This window comes from Macrobrachium nipponense, chromosome 46 (genome assembly GCF_015104395.2).
Source record: "Macrobrachium nipponense isolate FS-2020 chromosome 46, ASM1510439v2, whole genome shotgun sequence".
NCBI lineage: Eukaryota > Metazoa > Arthropoda > Malacostraca > Decapoda > Palaemonidae > Macrobrachium > Macrobrachium nipponense.
The window spans coordinates 29,086,997-29,106,373 of record NC_061106.1 but is presented as its reverse complement, the minus strand read 5'-3'; the positions used below and the strand labels follow the sequence as shown (position 1 = coordinate 29,106,373).

Below are 19,377 nucleotides of genomic sequence, written 5' to 3'. Positions count from 1 at the left end.
GTTGGCAACTGAACCCACTCAAGAAATGAACGTTCTGTTAGTAACTTAGTATTGCAGTAGTGTGACCTTGATTTTTCTTTTCTCTCTCTCTCTCTCTCTCTCTCTCTCTCTCTCTCTCTCTCTCTCTCATCTAGGGGCCGTGCTGGATGGAGAGAGAATAGCCCAGTCTACTGTCTAACAGAGACGTTAATCTAATTTCAAGGGGAAACAACTAGAATTTTGCTTAGCTTCGCTATACATGCGCGCGCGCGCGCGCGCGCGTTGGTGTTAACATTAATAGTGTTCGTGAAAACATATGAAGCAGGTATGGTAGGGTAAAAATTTTGGGAGATGAATCAATGAAAATGATGGAGAGAATTGTGTGTTTCAAATCAGGATGTATTATAGTAATATTTAGGTCAGGCTATGAAAATTATTTACACCTTGAGTTTTCATGATGCATTGCCGGTATATTTTTCAAAGTAGTTAGTGTCCGCAATTTGACAGACGACATATTCCCTCATACTCTAACTACTAGTGATTCTTAAAGACACCTTGCAAGAGTTCGCCTTAAACTGATTAGTAAGATCGATGACAATAAATTGTGAATAGACATTTTATGTGTGCGTGTGCGTACCGCCCTATTTTTTACAGTTGTGATGGTAAACTAGACACGAGTTTTTGTAGCTGCACACTTTTTTTTTTTTTTTTTGTTTTTTTTTTTTTTTTTTGTGGATGAGGTTTTCGATTTTTCTTCATTTGTTTTTGTATTTAATCCAGATTTAACGTTTCTTGCATCTCAGTGGATTTACCTACCTCAAGTCTCAAGTTCAACCGTTGACACGGCTGAACCGATTTCACTGGTAACAACATTACAGTCACAGATAAGGATTTTTTTTTGAGGGGGGTTGGGGGTGAATGGGCAATGGTGTGAGTGCGGGGTGTTGGGGGGGGGGGTCATTAACAGAAGCTGCCTAGTTCCTCCAGTTCCTAGCTTGGGTGGAGAGGATGCCTGGCCCTTTCCATGTGTGTATATGTGATGACTGTATCTTCACTTTTTTTTAATGGTTAAAATTTTTACCTTATACGCATAGTTTGGTATGGGCATACTACGATTCATTCAGATACCAAGACAGGTGTCCTCTTTGTATGCGTCCTTCTAATGACTGGAGAGAATCCAACATACTTCCTCGATATGTCCTGCCATGAGAAACTGGAAGTGAAGTATATCAGCCTAGTAATGCTGATTTTGGCATTTTCCTAAAAGCTACACGTTTACCCATTCCTATGAAATAAACATTAGAATAGGAACAAGCAAGGATAAACTAATGCTGCGGTCACGCATTCACGTATCACGGCGGCGTATGCCCACGTATGTGGATCGTGAAATACATTGAACAGCTGGTAAAGAGGACACAGGCTGACGGACGTAAAGCCAGCACCGTAAATTGCGCCGCAAATGTAACGTTCTTATGTCAATTGTTGTCAACTTCACGTCGGTACCACGTCCACCGTTGTGGGGCGTAGGGTACAAAAGGGCCGGCCTGTAAACAGAGCAGACTGTAAAGTGATGGAACATGTATGAGCAGGGTGACCAGATTTTGAAAACTGAAATAAGGACACCTAAATTGGGGCGGTAGTTAAACAATATAGTTACACAACTTACGTGAAGTCACGCACTCAATGACGCAGTGCGAATTCCTTCTCAGCTGGGTCCAGATTGTCCAGGACCTACTTCATTGACTTTTCTTTTGTTTTTGAAGTCGTTCATTGTAGATTTGTTACAAACAGCTGTTCTTTACATGTGTCAAAAGCATTACAATATTGCAATCAAGCATGTTTTGCAGCTTTAAAGGATATTATAATTAAAGTCACTTGCCGTAATATATTGAATAAATTGCTGACAGCAAAATACATATGATGAAAACTTTCCATAGTCCTTTCAAAAGTATTTTCTTCATTGTTTGTTAGTATGTTAATTTTCATTTGTCATATTTTGCATGATCCAGCTGCCCTCAAGAGATGGTGTGGTTTGTGTATACCCCATATTTTGCCAACTTTCACTATATATTGTTTTATTATTTCAAATATTTAAAATAGGGAAAAAAGGCGTCACGGGAAGGGTCGAATATGGGACACGGGACAAATGTCAGAAATATAGGATGATCCCGTCAAATACAGGACATCGGTCACCTGTGTATGAGAGAATGTAAAATTCAAGGTTGTAATTCCACTTTGATAGAATTCTGCATGTATTGTAATTACTGTATATTTTCAACAAATATAAAAAAATTAAGTCAGACATTATAATATTACATACCATTGGTAGTCCCAACATCTTGGGCTTCTTCTGACGGACGATGTGGGGCTTGAGGAAGTGGAATATGTTCAATATCCACTTCTCCCAGTCCGTCAGTCCTCTGCTAGCCCCTAGGCCATGGACTCTTCTCGGTCGGAGTCGTCCTAAGCGTCTCCTGAGGAACGTGAACCACGTCCGAAGCTCGTTGCCAGTCATTGGTGGCCTAAGTGACTTGTCCTTGTCATCAAGGCCTTCCACACCTTGGCTTTGTCCTTGTAGACAGCCATCCCCTGTTGTTGTATATGAATTAGGCCTCGTGCTCGAGCCACTCACCCAATAGCCTCTCATTTTCGTCCAATGTCTTGGCTGTCCTCCGTCTCGATTCAATGGGGTGGGGATAGCTTCATGTAGAGTTTCCGTGTCACTGTCATCACTGTATCTCATCCAACTCCGACTCCTGTAGGTGGAAGATGAACTTTCCCTTGTCCTTAGTGTCTTCAGGAGTGGCTGTAGGAGTCTTCTCCGGGCCGAAAGGAGGTCTGCAAGAAGATGTGACGTTGATGGTACCTTCTTTGGTCGTTTTTGTGAGGTTCGGCATCTTGAAGGGCATTGTGGAGAGTACTTGGAGGAGAACTGCTGGTCTCAGAGACGGAACAACAGCTTACCTGAGGCACCGACCTGACCTTTTATACCACGCTACAGCGATGCCACATCATACAGGGTTGTAAATGTGCGATCGGTATCCCCCCGTAGGCTACAATGCAATTAGGAGGCTCACGTGCTTCGCGCGAACATGCTGGTGACCCCAGCACCTACCCTGCTGCAGTCACCGTGGATCCCACGTGCAATGCCTGGAGCTACGTTGGGTGACATTTGTTGTGACCACAAACAACTGGTTTTGAACATTCAAAACTGGATTGGGCTACGGCACTCCAGTGGGTGGAGCTTAGTGCTCGGAGGACCCGTCCACCGTACGTCCACGATTTATGTATGTTTTACAGAACATTTACAGTTTACTGACGTAAGCTGTTGCCAACTACCAATTTTCGCTCATGCGTGGGCGTGCGTGCATTGTTATGTGAATGTGTGACCTTAGCATTAAGCATGCGTAATCTAAACAAACCATCAAGAACAACGCTAAAAAACAAACCACCAGGGACAGCACTAATGCTAAGGTCACACATTCTGTATCAACACAGCGCATTGCCCATGCATGAGCAAAAATTTGGTAGTTTTGGCAACAGCTTACGTCGTGAATCATAAATGTTCCGTAAAACATATGTCAAATCGTGGACGTACGGTGACGGGTCCTCCGGCGCTAAGCTCCGCCTACAGAAGCGCTGTAGCCCAATCCATTTTTGAAAATGTTTCAAACAAGTCGTGGGTGGTCACACCAATGTCACCTGACGTAGCTCCAGGCATTGCACGTGGGACCCACGGTTACTGCAGTGGGGTAGGCGCTGGGGTCACCAGCATTGTTCACCGCTGCTGTTTTCTTCCCGTCGTGAAGCACATGGGCCTCCTAATTGCACTGTATCCTACTGGGAAACCGATTCGCACATTTACAACCCTGTACGACGTGGCACTGCTGTAGCATGGTATAGGTCAGGTCGGCGCCCTCAGGTCAGCTGTTGTTTCTGTCTCTGAGACCAGCAGTCTCCTCCAAGTACTCTCCACAATACCCTTCAAGATGCCAAACCTCACAAAACAACCAAGGAAGGGACCATCAACGTCACATCTTCTTGCAGGGACCTTCTTTCAGCCCAGAGAAGACTCCTACAGCCACTCCTGCAGACACTCAGGACGAGGGAAATATCATCTTCCACCTACTGGAGTCAGAGTTGGATGAGATACAGAGTAATGACAGCGACATGGAAACTCTCCATGAAACTATCCCCTTTGACGACGGACAGAATGTTCCCTTGATCGAGACGGAGGACGCCTCACCGCCGAGAGGAGAAGCCAAGGGGCGAGCAGACGACTGACTGGACCGCAGAAGAAGTGGATATTGAACATATAATTCCACGTTCCATCCAAGCCCCCACATTGTCCGTTCCAAATAAGAATTTGCCCATTGTTGGGACTACCAATGGTATGTATATTATAATGTCTGACTTATTTTTTTTTTATTTGTTGAAAATATACAATAATTTACAGCACATGCAGAATTCTATCAAAGTGAATTTACAACCTTGATTTTCAGAATGCAATGTTTTTACATTCTTTCATACATGTTTCCATCACTTTACAGTCTGCTCTGTTTACAGGCCAGCCCTTTTGTACCCTACAGCCCCACAACGGTGGGCATGGTACTGACGTGAAGTTGACGCACACAGAACGTTATGCTAAGGTCACACATTCATGTATCAAACACACGCACTGGGCCCACGCATGAGCGGAAATTGGTAGTTGGCAAAAGCTTACGTCAGTAAACCGTATATTGTTAACGTAACACATACGTAAAATCGTAGACGTATGGTGACGGGTCGTCCGGGCTCTAAGCTCTGCTCACTAGTGCGCCAGAGCCCGCTCCAGTTTTTGAAATGTTCAAACAAGTCGTGGGTGGTCACGCAAATGTCACCTGACGTAGCTCCAGCCATTGCATGTGGGACCCACGGTGACTGTTGCAGGTAGGCGCTAGGGTCACCTGCATAGTTTGCCGTTGTTGTTTTCTTTCCACCGCGAAGCACATGGGCCTCCTAATTGCGCTGTAGCCTACGGGGACCGATTCGCACATTTACAACCCTGTACGACATGGCAACACTGTAGCATGGTGTAAAAGGTCGGTCGGCGCCCTCCTAAACAAGGGAAAGGCCCGTGCCAACAAGAAGTGTTGGCTCAATATAACAACAACAGCAACAACCCTCAGGTCAGGCGTTGTTTCCGTCTCACGAGACCAGCAGTTTCCTCCAAGTACTCTCCACAACGCCTTTCAAGATGCTGAACCTCCTAAAACGACCAAAGGAATGGACCATCAACGTCACATCTTCTTGCAGGACCTTCTTTCGGACCGGAGAAGACTCCTACAGCCACTCCTGCAGACGCCTCAGGTCGAGGAAATATCATCTTTTCCACCTACAGGAGATCGGAGTTGGATGAGATACAGAGTGATGACAGCGACACGGAAGACAACTGACGGACAGGGAGAAGTGGATATTGAACATATCCTACTTTCTCAAGCACCACATCGTCCGTCAGAAGAAGTCCAAGATGTTTGGGACTGTCAATGGTATGTATATTATAATGTCTGACTTAATTTTTATATTGTTGAAATTATACAATATTTTACAGTACATGCAGAATTCTACCAAAGTGAATTTACAACCTGGATTTTCAGAATGCAATATTTTTTACATTCTATCATACATGTTCCATCACTTTACAGTCTGCTCTGTTCACAGGCCGGCCATTTTGTACCCTACAGCCCCACAACGTTGGGTGTGGTAACGACGTGAAGTTGACGTACATAGAACATTACACTATCAGCGTAAGTTCAGGTAGACGTCCGACCTTGCTTTCTTTGTGCGTACATTTGCGGCGCAATTTACGGTGCTGGCTTTACGTCCGTCAGCCCGTGTCCTGTTTACCACTGTTCAAGGTCATTTTACCACGATGATGCCCCACGATCCACATACGTGGGCATATGCCGTCGTGATACATGAAGTGTGACCCCCCCAGCATAAAGCCAGCCAATGAGGCCCAAACCCTTGCCTGGTAAGTGGGCAAGGAGGCCGAGAGGTTAATGGGCCTAATGTGAATCTCTGACTCGAATTACCCAACCGAGATGAGAGTTGCTTCATCAGTAAAAAAAGAAAAAAAATGGTGGGGAATCTGGACTCTTTTAGTACAATACTGTGATGCTTTTAGATGGATTTCGTTGAATGTACCTTTGAAAGAGTAATTTTTGAGGACCACCTTGATGGAAGAAACTCGAGTTATTGCAAAATTCGATTAAAGTTTACCAGTAGGTACTCTCAAGATCAGTTCGCACCACGAAACTTTGTTTGCAAACAGTCATTAAAAACTCGGTCACTTTTGTGGACAGTTTGCAAACTGTTTTTAAACAGTGCTTGCAAGTCGCTGATGAGCATTTCAAAAATGCATTTTACAAACTGCCATAAATAGCTTGCAAACAAAGTTTTCTTGAATGGCTGGCCTTGTAAGGGCTTAGTGCCTTCAGTTTTACCTTGCACGGTGCACTGTAGGCATTACATAAGGTTCTTTGTGTGGAATAATGGATATTTTACTATGCAATTGCTGTACGATTCATTTCCATGCATTTATTAAAATCACCTATTGTGAACACATCGCATGTGTCGCCCTGTATCATCCCGAACCCCGCACATGCGCATGGCTATTCTTCTTGCTTCTCTTGGCGCGAGCTGCACGCCCTGCAGAGCCTCTGTACATATTTTACCTTTTTGCTGCCTGGAATAAAGAAATCTATGACTCGGGATATCATTTCTCCCATCCTGCATCTTCGTCTTCTAATGCAAGACATCCCCACCTATCATCACTTTGTAGCGTTCCTTTGGCCCCAGCTGCAACCCCCTTCATTCTTTTTACTACACTTCCGTTATTATTCTCTCTCTTCCATCCTATTTTCCACCCTCTCGTAAACATTTGTTTCAACATTATTTTCAGGGCTAAAAGACCTTAAAGGTCCCATCGCTTGGCCTTTGGCCTATACTTTGTAGTCAAATTCCACTGAATGGCTGGCTTTACAAGAATAGAAAATACTCATGCCATTCGTTTACTTTTTCGTCTACTTTTCCTCACAAGTGCTTTTGCATGGAAATATTTTTGCTGGTTTCCTCATCGCATTTATTTATAATGATCTGCATAAGGTGCTGACCTATTTCTGTTTGTTATGTACTCGGCTTCAAAAAGCTTTGATGCACAGATAGGAAGCAGTTACTGTGTATCATTTTTAGTCCTTCCAAACCGCATCGACCGCATATAATATGCACGTTTTTATCATTCATTTAGACGAGTATGATGGGGCACTCATTGTAGATTGCAACTGGAGAACGGTTAAATCGTTTGAGTCAAAACCTCGCAAAAACACAAATCAATAAGTAATATTGTAAAACCAGCATATTAGGAATTGGCATTGCGTCTTAATTATTCAGAATTAGATTCTCTCCCATATTCTCTTACTGCTTCTCGCTCCCTTTCACTCTTTCTTGCCATACTTAGAATGAATTCTTTTGCGAAATTAATTCATTGATATATTTCGAGAGTGGTCCAACCTTCTTTCATCTGCTAAATGAAAGTGAAGAGTGAAATTGAAGAAATATTCGGAAGAGGAGACGGAACCTGAAAGAACCTTAAATGGAAGAAGTGAATTTAATAATGTTACCGGATCTCCTTTTTTGATAAGCTGTATAAGATCAGAGTCGACAAATGAACATATGGTCATTCAAGATCATTTGCAATCAGCACAACAAGATGATGACTTGAAGCTATATAAAGAAATGGTCTATCTGGAGCATATTATTTGCTGTGGGTTACTTTATATTTAGAGGCAGCTAAGTATGTGAGTTTCATTGTCTTACCAACCATGCAAACTTGAAAATTTGTTTGATGAATATAAGTCTTCTATATAGCTCTGAGTTTGTGGAAGGATAATTTATTGGCAATATTTCCTTACCTAATATTAACTGATGTTCATAGATTACTGAAATAAACTACGTATTGCAGGAGATGTACATAGCGGTGAAGCGTATGTGGGATATGTTATGGACGCTCCCTCGGAATATCCCCATCCAGGCAGAGGAGCTTCTGCACGCCTACCTCATGCCTCTAGCGGCGAGGATTTCAGCCAAAGTTTCCTCATTGCTTTAGCTGCCAATCTAAGACGAATCACTGTCTACCAATGGATGGGTACATACCGTTACGCCAGACGTCGACCTTCAATGATTGCTACGGTTACTGTCAAGCATATCAACTGCAAACGCTGGACTTGACTGGTGTCGACTTGGAATTTGATACCTCGCTCTAGAGGGACTATTGCCGAAATGTCTCCCTGAATGTTTTGAAATTAGGAAGCAATGGTAACAAAGTCGTTTTAGCTTTAGCTAAGCAATACTGCCCTTTAACGGTCCTTCACATAACAGAGCCGCAACCTTGGAATAAACAGCTTTCGTTACCAACGTTGATGGAAGTGTTTGTTTTGATGTGAACAAAAGAATGACCAGAAAAAATTACTAAAGAAAATTTGGAAAAATTGAAAAAATCCCCATATGAGAGCGGCATGGCCAAATCTCAGTAATTTGTCAACTGGATATTGTGATCTCACTAATGAGTTTTTGTTCTTGCCTGGATTGTTTTTAAGAAACTCAAATATGTTCATAGTAGTGTGAACCGAACTACTGCTTGCGAGGCAAAGTATTTGCAGCTGAGAAGTAAAGTTCCAGATCTTTGGCCCCCTTGCCATAGGAAAATATTTTTCATTTGTTGACAACATACCATATATAGTTGAAGATTTGATTCGGGTTGCTTGTGATATTGAAACTTTTACCATTTATATGTCTTCTGATCGATGGTGAAAATCTTTATGAACACTTTGAAAACTCTCCGAGGCTTCGTTATGTCCCAAGGCAGTCAGGTTAATGAATATTCGAACTATATGCCAGGCTGAACCGCAAAAGGGGAACCTTTTTCCCTTTTGGAAAACGATAAGCCAAGAAACTTCAACTCGACGGAGCTTTGTTGGGCGCGGTGGATATAAAAGACCTTAGCGAATTTCTTTTGGATTTTCCTAATGTAGAAGAGCTGACTCTTGAATTCAGACATGGACTGAGCTGCATCGTGATGAACTACCTTGGCGCCTCGTCTTCCCTCAAGTATCTTCTTTGTTCATTAGACCAGTAACTGAGGCAGCTTTCCAAATGCTTCCTCCACATAAGAGAGTTCTTGTTCCTTCTCCCAGTGGTGAAAATTATTAAAAAACTGGCCATCGATTTCAAACTTTTGCCAGAACTGCGTGTTCTCAAAATTGCTGACTGGGATTTAGTGCACCTTCCTGGTGTCCTTGATGTGCCCAGTGATATTCAGTACAGAGAACGATTTAAACTTTATGGTCCAAGTGATACATTGTCCTGTGAAGACGTCAGAAGCCTTTCGAATTCAGCATGGAATTATTTTCCAAATCTGCATCTACCATAGAAGCAGAGTCTAGGGATCAATTTTACTGTGAGTAACAAGCTGAACAATGCAGCACGTAACATAAGTGAATCTGCTCATGCGAGTCGGTGAAGTACTGTTTATAGAAAATGTACAAGGTGGTTTTGTTCAAGTGCAATATATTGTTTTATAATGATTTGACATCCTTAATCTTCAATAAAAAAAAAATAAATTGTAATTTCTATGAAAAGGGACTTAATTGGAAACCCAAAGGATCACAGAGAGCATAAAAAAAATAAATCAATCAACTCCGCCTAGCAAAACCTACAGATTGCATTGCCGACGAATTTTTCGTCAGAATACTTATATTTTTACTCAAAGTACTTAGGTCAGGGCATTCATCTGTTTAACAGTTTTATAGCTATTACTATTGTACCTGCTCCCTTAGAAATGACGGCAATCTTCAAATAAATCCACACATCACGAATCTCGCTCATCATTACCTATAGAAATATTTGCAATAACTACTGTTTTCTATTTGTTAATTCCCTTCTAGAACTTTGCAAGCATACAGATGTTTATGCTCTAATTTAGCTAGTTACGTTGTGCAGATAGCCTAGAATCTCGCCCTTCACTTATGAAATATGATATTACCACCCTTAATTGGCGGTCGTCCCTGCGATGGAATTCTAATCCACTCTCACAATAATAAGACAAAGCGCCTGTATGTCAAGACCCTGCTTGATCACTGTAACAGCTGAGAAATACCACTTATGAAAATTGCTTAAGATCACGCATAACTTTAATGGATCTCTCTGTCTCTCTCTCCCCTCGATGCCTTTCGTTCTGTCTCATATAGTATAATGTATTAGTATATTAAACAAACTATTGTCATTTGATAAAGTTTAGGCAATTGTTACATGTGGATACATCGTTGCTTTTCCTCCATACGCCTTCACTGTATTTCTACATAAAGGCAATTGGCAACTCAGTTGGTAGATAAGTGTTGCCATTTGGAGACCTGGGCCACATATTTAATTTAGAGGTAAATTGTGTATACTGCCTTTGAATTACGTATACAAATTAAAAACTGGTCAAGTGTTCGCGGATACAAAAATTCCTTTGACGGCCATATAGCTTACTGTAAAGAACATCGTACATGGGTTTAAGCACTCAACAGTTGTTGTCTTTCTCATGCACTGCCGCATTTTGTTGCTGAATGATTGCGATAACAGCTTCAACATTGTATTCCCTGTAACTCGTGAGACTGAGTACTGGTGTGCTACTTTGCTTGTTCGAAAAATGAAGCTCAAACTGTGAGCTTTTTCCTCTTTTGTTACCAGTACAGAGGAATGATGTATCCGAGGAAGCTGCTAGACCTCTGCGTTGAATATTTCGTTCGCCTTACGAGATGCATACAACAAGCCGCCATAAATGACAAGGTAAACTGTACATTGCTACTTGAATGTTTTCAATAATGTATAGATTCTTGGAGATTATGAGGTGAAGAAAAACAATCATTTTCCCAAACTATCCTTGCTCTTTGCAATTCTCAATGTTAGTACCTTGAACGGTATAGTACAGTTGGCAACTGATTCACGATAAGAAATGCACGCTGTAGTAGTATGGCAGTACTGATGGTGGCCTTGATCTCTCTCTCTCTCTCTCTCTTCATCTCTCTCTTCTCTCTCTCTCTCTCTTCTCTCTCTCTCTCATATATATATGAGTATGTAGGCTTTGCTACCATCAGAAAATAGAGCTGAATAGCGCTGCTAGGTGGCCAAATGTTTCCAAGATTATTAATTATAGAAAATTAAAACTATCAGTACTGCATGCTTTTGCCGATTATGGAAGTGTTCGTGAAAATATATAAAAGTAGGTATGTAAGGAAGAAATTTTTGGAGTGTATCAATGAAGATGATAGAGAGAGAGGGGGAGTTGTGTTTTAGCTGCCAAGAGGTATAATAATGGTTTTTTGGGATCAGACTGTGCAAAATGTCTACATCTTGAGCTTTTTATATCAATCTGTCTCTTATCCAGATTAATACATCCAAGAGCCTGCCAGATAATGGAAATATCCGTTTATAATAAAATATACACTACAGAATGTAAAACGGCAACTTCCTAACCTCACCTTGTCAATATTAACATAACTCTAATTGGTAGAAATGCTTATAAATAACAACCCTCGCACTTTCAAACTAAAAACTTTGTAGTAAAATATTCAGTACAACCTTCCTAGCCCTCTTAGAAGATGGGGAAGCCTTAGACAAAATACATTGCTCCACACACGCCAGTGACAGCACCTGCAATGCTGCAGGCACTGCAACAAAAGCAACGGTAGGAGGGGAAAGCATTTTTTGTGGATGAAACAGAGAACTGACATAGAACTGGACAAAGGAGAGAAGCACGCCTTGCTACACAGACATTGATACTCTTCACATGTAGCCAATTAGAGAAAGAGTTTTTATGGTATGACCATGATGACGCATACTCAATCAGCCATTCCATTTTTGCAATAGCAGGAAAGTTTACAAAAAACACAAGTGCTTGCCCACCAATGCACCCTCTACCATAGCTTTTGTGCTGATGATATATCTGTCTCAGCCAACCAATTAAAAGTGTTAAAGCGACATATGATGATGCGTCAGTTGATGTAGTGCTCTGAAGCCAATAGCACTGTGAAAGCCTCAAGAAGGCAAATGGCCACATACCCCTCTCCACATGTCCCCCCCAATCTTCCTACAACCAAAACTCCTTCCCCCAATCTACCACCTGAACAGTAACCCTTTCTCAGCCTGCTTATGCCTGTAAGCAGCGTTACCAATACTTGTTATGCCCGTCCAGTGTTGCCAATAATCCAAGCACTTTTAAGTAATATATATATATATATGTGTGTGTGTGTGTATGTATGTATATTATTATAACTACAATATAACAGATGGTTCACAACATGATTATATATACATATATATATATATATATATATATATATATATATATATATATATATATATATATATGTGTGTGTGTGTGTGTGTGTATGTACAATCATGCTGTGAACCACCTGTATTTTTTAGAGAGTTGCTTTCAGGTTTCTTTATATGCACAGGCAGCTAAGTGGCTTAAGTTTCATTATAAGTCAAAACCTAATATTTAAATCGTCGTGAATGCTTAAAAACTTAAATGATGACTATGTCTCTGAGTTGGTGGGAGGATAATTTGTTGGCTATATATCCTAAAGTAATATTAACTGATTTATAGATTTCTAAGATCAGTTGGAGAATAGTCACTGAATATAAACTATGTATTGCAGGAGAAGTGCATAGCGGTGAAACGTATGTGGGATGTGTTATGGACACTTCCTCAGAATATCCCCATCCATGCAGGGGAGCTTCTGCATGCCTACCTCATGCCTCCAGCGGCCAAGATTTCAGCCAAAGTTTCCTCATCGCCTTAGCTGCCAATCTAAGACGAATCACTGTCTACCCAGAGAAATTGTCACACGTCGCCATTACGCCAGAGGCAGCGGCCTTTAATGAATGCTACAGTTACTGTCAAGAATTTCAGCTGCAAACGCTGGACTTAACTGGTATAGACTTGAAGTTTGATACCTCAGTTCTAGAGGCACTGTTGCCAAGATGCCCCACCTTGAACGTGTTTGAAAATTAGGAAGCAATAGTAACAAAGCAGTTTTTTAGCCTTTAGCCAACATACTGCCCTCTAACTGTTCTTCACATAACCGAGCGACAGCCTTGGAATAAACAGCTCTCTTTAGAAATGCTTATGGAACTATTTTTCAAAGTGACAGAACTGACCCTTGAAAGACTATTAGCAGAATTTAGAAAAGGCACAAACCCCAATATTCAGGCATCATGGCCAAATCTCAGTGATTTTGTCACTGGATACTGTGCTGTTACTAAAGAGTTCTTTGTTCTTGCGTGATTGTTTTTAAAACTCATGTAGTTCATAGCAGCTTGACGAATGTTAATGCTTGTATGGAAAAGTATTTGCAGTTGAGAGATAAGGTTCCAGATCTTGGGCCCTTGCCATAGGAGAGTATTTTTCATCTGCTGAAAATATACCTCAAATGTAGTTGAAGATTTGATTCGGGGTTACTTGTGAATTGAAAATTTTAGCATTCATATGTTATCGTCTGGTCGAGATGAAGATCTTTATAAGAACTTTGAAAGACTGTCCGAGGCTTCGTTATGTCCCAAAGCAGTCAGGTTAGTGAATATGCGATCCATATGCCAAGATGAACCCAAAAGGGGAACCTTTTCCCTGGAAAACGAGCCAAGAAACTTCAACTCGATGGAGCTTTGCTGTGGCGCGGTGGCGGGGATATAAAAGACCTTAGCGAACTTCTTTTGGATTTTCCTGCTGTTGAAGAGCTGACTCTTGAATTCAGACATGGACTGAGCTGCAGCAGTGAAGAACTCCCTGAGCACATCGTCTTCCCTCAAGTGACATCATTGGTCATAAGACCATCTGAGGTAAATGCTTATACCAGCTTTTCCAAATACTTCTCACATACAAGAACTCGTATTCTTAGTCATAGTGTAAAAATTAGGAAGCCAGCCATCAATTTCAAACTCCTACCAGAACTACGTGTTCTCAAAATTGCTGACTGGGATTTAGTGCACTTTTCTGATCTCCTTGATGTGCCTAGGGATGTTCAGTGCAGAAAGCGATTTGAACTTCATGGGCCAAGTGATACATTATCCTGTAAAGATATCAAAACCCTTCTGAATTCAGGATGGAATTATTTTCCAAAATCTAAATCTACCTTAGAGGTAGAATCCCAGGCTAAAGCTTCCTTTCGCTGAGCGACTTACAGACATTGAAATACTGTACCTAGCTAAGAGTGTACAATGTACAAGATATGTTGTTGGAGTCACATTTTGTTTTATAATTTTTTATCAATAGTCTTCCTTAAAACAGAAGATGACCGTCAGTACAATGTTTGTTAATCTATTACAACTCCAAACTCTGTATATACTTGAATGGTAGTTATACATATTATTGTTTTTATTAATCATTCCTAGCCTTTGGCATGAAATAAATTCCACTCGAAATAACTTCATTGTGCTTTAAATCCGGCTGTTATTCATGCAATGAAACCTTACTTATATAGTTCTCATTTTGTCAGGCAGTCTAAGTCCAGCATAGTTTCCACCTTGCAAGATTCGCTGCGAACTTGTAATTCCTTCACTGCATGTGCTAGATGATCGCCTTAACAGGAATTCAGACAGTTTTTGATCATTACTCTTGGTATCTCTGGTGCTTAGACAGAATAATAAATAAAGCTGTCTCGTCCAGACTACCCACGGATGGTTTTTCGCCCCAATTCAAATCGGTTCTCAAGTTTCTGTTCTCTCGTAGCTCTTTTCCTCCTATGTATCAGCAATCTTCGCCTACAGACCCATTTTGAATGAAATTATCTATGATCCATCCATCTATATAGTGTCTTCTTCCTTTCCTTCCTAGTCATTTTCTATCATTCAGATGACCCAGTAACACTCCTTCCCATCTTGATTCAGTGGAAGTCAGCAATTTTCATATGACTCAGATCGGTACAGTTTTTGCCTTCACTGTGAATCTCTGGAATTGTTCCTTAGGCTCTGTTCTTTAGTTTACCAATTTTCGAAAAGCAGGTCTCCACTTTTCTTGATGATGATAAGTCCCTTTTTTTTCTTTTTTTTCCTGTCCGATAGACCTGGGCAAGATATGGGCACAGTTGTTTGTCCCGCTAGTCCTGGGGTTATAAGCAGTTAGATTATTTTCTGCAGTTTGTCAAATTATATTGTCAGTAAAGCAAGGATTATTCTTAACGTGTCATATTTCTTGAGCTCTTTGTCATACCAATTACAATAGATATTTCTCTCAGTTAATTTCTTATATCATTATTATTATTATTATTTTTTTTTTCTTGTGGGGAAGGCGTAATTCAATGTTGTAGTGGTCTGTTATAAGACTGTCATTTGCGTTCATAAAAACCTTGAGCTCTTTGTCATACCAATTACAATAGATATTTCTTTCAGTTAATTTCTTACATTATTTATTCAAGTTTTAATTCTTTTTCTTTTTTTGTGAGAGGGTATTCAGTGTTATTTTCAATTATAAAGAATGTTACTTACTTCATAAAAACCTTCCTAGGCTCTTTGCATACCAATTACAATAGACATTTCTCTCAGTTAAGTTCTTGCATCATTTATTTATTTTTGTGGGAGAGGGCGCGTTCAATGTTATGTTTCAGTTATAAGAATGTTATTTACTTCATAAAAAAACGCCTTTTCCTGCGGCTAGTAAAATGTTTCCCTCAGGAAATAGAATTGAAGACTCAAAAATCTGCCTCGACGCTCAATACCTCTTGTCTAGAGTCCGGACAGTATGAAAAGGGACACTGAAACATTTTTGTTTACAACGCTTTCCTTTTTAAGTACTCTGAGCAAATAGTGATCATTTAGCATCTCAGATTTTTAAAGACTATCATCTTATTCTAACTTTAGACAAGACAGCCATGACTTTTATTGTAAAAAGCCAACATTAAACACTTCCACTTCATCACTGATTTGATTCAGTAAACCGAGTGGCTACCGGTAAGAAATTTTCGATTTCTACTTCATTTTATTATTGTGATTTATAGACTTTGCACTGAGAATATGAACTCAGTCATACAATTTCATTTGTATACTCGGAAAAAGGGTCAACTCTTACGTGAATCATATTTGAGATGTTTGGTCTATGTCAACCTATGGTGCGCGAGACATCAGTTCCCTTTGGAAAGCAAAGAATGTGAAGAGGCATTTCCTACTTTTGAAAAACACTACCAGGAAGTGCCGCAGCCGTTGAGTGAATATACAGTCCCAAAAAAAAAAGAAGATAGTGTAAGAAACGTTACATTTTAAAATCGAAATGAAAAAACAAACTACCCCAGTAAAGATACACCTTTATTTCTTATAGAAATATTCTATATACAGATCACTATGCACTAAGTTGAAACTCTACAGGTAGGTATGATTAGGCGATAACTTTCAAGCGGAGACAATAAATAACAAGAACTGCTGGTTTCCAACTCCAGAATTCTTTAAGAGAGAGGGAGATAAAAGGCATAACGCTAATGGAAGGGTAACAATGGAAAGGGAGTAGAAGGTTCAGCGTTGCAGGAGGGCCGTTGCGAAGATCAGTATCAACGTTGCAGAGGTGGAAACACAGGTTGGCGGGTTGGGATCGTCACCCATCATTTCTTTGTCCTTTTCCGACTCGCCTGGAAGTTTAATACACAATTATAATAGCAGGTCGAACCTCAAGGTGAATTTATGTGTAAAAAACCAGAACTGGAAATTCCGACCGGACGCCAGAGTGTAAATAAATGCATACAAAAATCATTATCAGGTATGAAATACATTCCACAAGAATTGTCAGTGTGGTTTCTCTAAGTGAAGCTCTGCTTAATCATTTCCTAATAATTCGTTGATATTACCAGCGTTTACATTTGGGATTTTTATTTTTATTTGGGCACAAAAACCATACTTAAATCAACCAGATCAATTAATATATATGAAATTTACGGTATCACATTTATTTCGTTTTGCCCTTCACGGAAAATACTCTTCAAGACTGTAAGAAATGATTTATTTCAATGCGTTTACGTTTTCAAGCTCCCTTGCTTGTATCGAAATTAAAATTATTCATTCAGTATTGCTCTACACATACAAATTACATCACCCTTTTCTATGAATATAATTTCACTGAAGACTTTCAGTATGTTACCTACTCTTCTTCTTGGCATAAGGATAAAAAACACAATGGTCCCATCGTTTTATGAATCCAACCCCTGAACTTGGAGTTTCACCAACGCCAAAAGTCTGGTGACCTGTTTAGATATATTTACCAACAATTGAGAGTCCAAACTCCCTCTAACCATGTTTCTAATCCTCTAGCTATGTTACAAGGAGTTGCAAGGATTAGATTGTCCCAAAGACTTTTTAGTCCATTCGAGGAGACATCGTGTGCTCACCTATCTCTAGGAGCAGGTTTTACTGTTCATTCACAGTGTCCTAATGATTTTGTTTAGCTTTCTTTTAAACTCTTCCACACTGCCGCCGTTTACAACTTCTGGTGGCAGTTTATTCTAAGAGTCACATATATTGTTTGTAAAGAAGCTCCCACAATGGGATGTGTTGTCTTACCTGCTTCTCTGTGAATGTCATTCTCTCCTCCTTGTCTCAGTTCTCTTGAAAAAAAAAAATAACACAGAAAAGGTAATTACCTGTATTTCCCGGGAGATTTTCTTCGGAGATGAGCAATATCTTTTCTTCCAACTCCTGTACGGCCTGAGAAGATGAAACACGATCAGAAATTTATAATGCTGCCGTGAAGTAAAAAAAAAAAAAAAAAATGGTTTCACTCTGTTGGTTTCTAACAGTTAAGTGCTCGAATGCTGTATTCACTATCATCATTCTATAGAAACGCAAAATATTCTGAAGACGTCATAGACCATCGCATATCTCAAAGACAAACAGCATTTCTCCAAATACCGCCTAGTGAGACATTATTGTACTTCAAGTAAGTTTGAGTAAAATGATTTAAAACAAATAATAAAAAGCTACTATTAACTCTGACGAGCTCTCTGGGTTGAGCACAGGTCAGACAGAAGTCGTATACAGGCAGACAATACTTCTTCTCCTCTTTCACTATTTCCTTGATCTCTTTCAGCTCCTCCTCCACCGTGCCACTTGATGGAGGTTTAGGCGCGGGGGTGGTCAGGGGCAGAGGAGTAGGGACGCTTGACGTAGGCTGGTATGGGCCTAAAATATTCAATAAATAATCCTCGCTCTCAGCCAGCATCTGGTCAATTTTGTCAGCGTACGGACATGACTGTTATAAAAAGAGAAAAAATTAATGTTATGACTATTCTTTTTATGTAGAATATACAGTCCTTTTCAAACCTGAATCCAGATCCTATGAAATAGGTTGTTTCAAATTCATATATATATATATATATATATATATATATATATATATATATATATATATATATATAGTATATATATGAATATACATATATAATAATATACATATATATATATATACATATATATATATATATATATATATATATATATATATATATATATATATATATGCATACATATTGCATGCATGCATATAGTAGTGTTCATTTGTAAAGCAAAAAGGTTATTTCATCTTATTAGACTTCCTTCAAACTGCTTAAGTTGGCTGAGGACTTGGTGGTCGAAGGATCATATATTACGTTTCACAGAAGACTGAAATGTTATAATATATCTAGATGTCTCCGACTCACCTCTCCCTGTACAATGGGGACCATTTTCTTATAGTTGACCCCAAGGCTCTCGAAAAGTCCTTGACAAAGTCTGATCTTCTCCGCCGGGAGCATGGGATTCCTGCCGAAAATCCAGAAGAATTCCGCTCGGAACCCGAAGTATTCCAAACGGAGTACAACGCAGGAGTAAGTCCGGTAGTCAGTTTGAGATGATCTGTAATTTTGAGGAGGAGTTATTTCTTTCATCAACTCAAAATGTGGTACTTTAAAATCACTATGAACGCTTCGTCACACTAACTATTAATAAGAAAAAGTGGTTACACGAGAGTATACCTGATACGGTGCAGCCGGAACACCTGCGGCTTCCACCGTCATGTGCGCGGGAGTAGGCGCTGGTTTATCTGCTACGCGCATGATGGCGCTTTGGCGTACCTTCTTGTCCTCAGACGTTAAGTCCTCGAGTGGCTACGTTCATGTAGTTGTCTGTCAAAAAGAAAATAAATAGGATCTCTATATATATATATATATATATATATATATATATATATATATATATATATTATATATATATATATATATATATATATGTGTGTGTGTAAAATGCCCATTGAAACACTTTGGTTTAAAGCTATAGAAGGGCTATATTTAGGTCGTTTGACTA

At 39.9% G+C, this 19,377-nt stretch overlaps 2 protein-coding genes and 1 pseudogene across 2 annotated transcripts in view; 1 reads left to right on the top strand and 2 right to left on the bottom strand.

Moving 5' to 3' along the window:
• Window positions 1-19,377, top strand: part of LOC135214842 (cingulin-like) — a 478,670-nt gene that overhangs the window by 178,091 nt on the left and 281,202 nt on the right. The gene's annotated exons all lie outside the window — the stretch shown is intronic.
• Window positions 1-19,377, bottom strand: part of LOC135214843 (palmitoyltransferase ZDHHC17-like) — a 208,078-nt pseudogene that overhangs the window by 44,038 nt on the left and 144,663 nt on the right.
• Window positions 16,346-18,866, bottom strand: LOC135214592 (uncharacterized). Its single transcript, XM_064248939.1, has 4 exons — window positions 18,738-18,866; window positions 18,091-18,289; window positions 17,682-17,747; window positions 16,346-16,676 (listed from the first exon to the last, which is right to left on the bottom strand). Exons 1-4 carry the CDS (start codon window positions 18,828-18,830, stop codon window positions 16,564-16,566), a joined length of 471 nt encoding a protein of 156 aa, XP_064105009.1. The 5' UTR covers window positions 18,831-18,866; the 3' UTR covers window positions 16,346-16,563.

Coding starts and splice junctions, on each gene's coding strand:
- LOC135214592 (XM_064248939.1), bottom strand. CDS start 18,830: ATGCTCCCGGCGGAGAAGATCAGACTTTGTCAAGGACTTTTCGAGAGC. Junction 18,290..18,737: donor TCCCCATTGTACAGGGAGAG/GTGAGTCGGAGA, acceptor TTTTTATAACAG/TCATGTCCGTACGCTGACAA. Junction 17,748..18,090: donor AATAGTGAAAGAGGAGAAGA/AGTATTGTCTGC, acceptor TTTCATCTTCTC/AGGCCGTACAGGAGTTGGAA.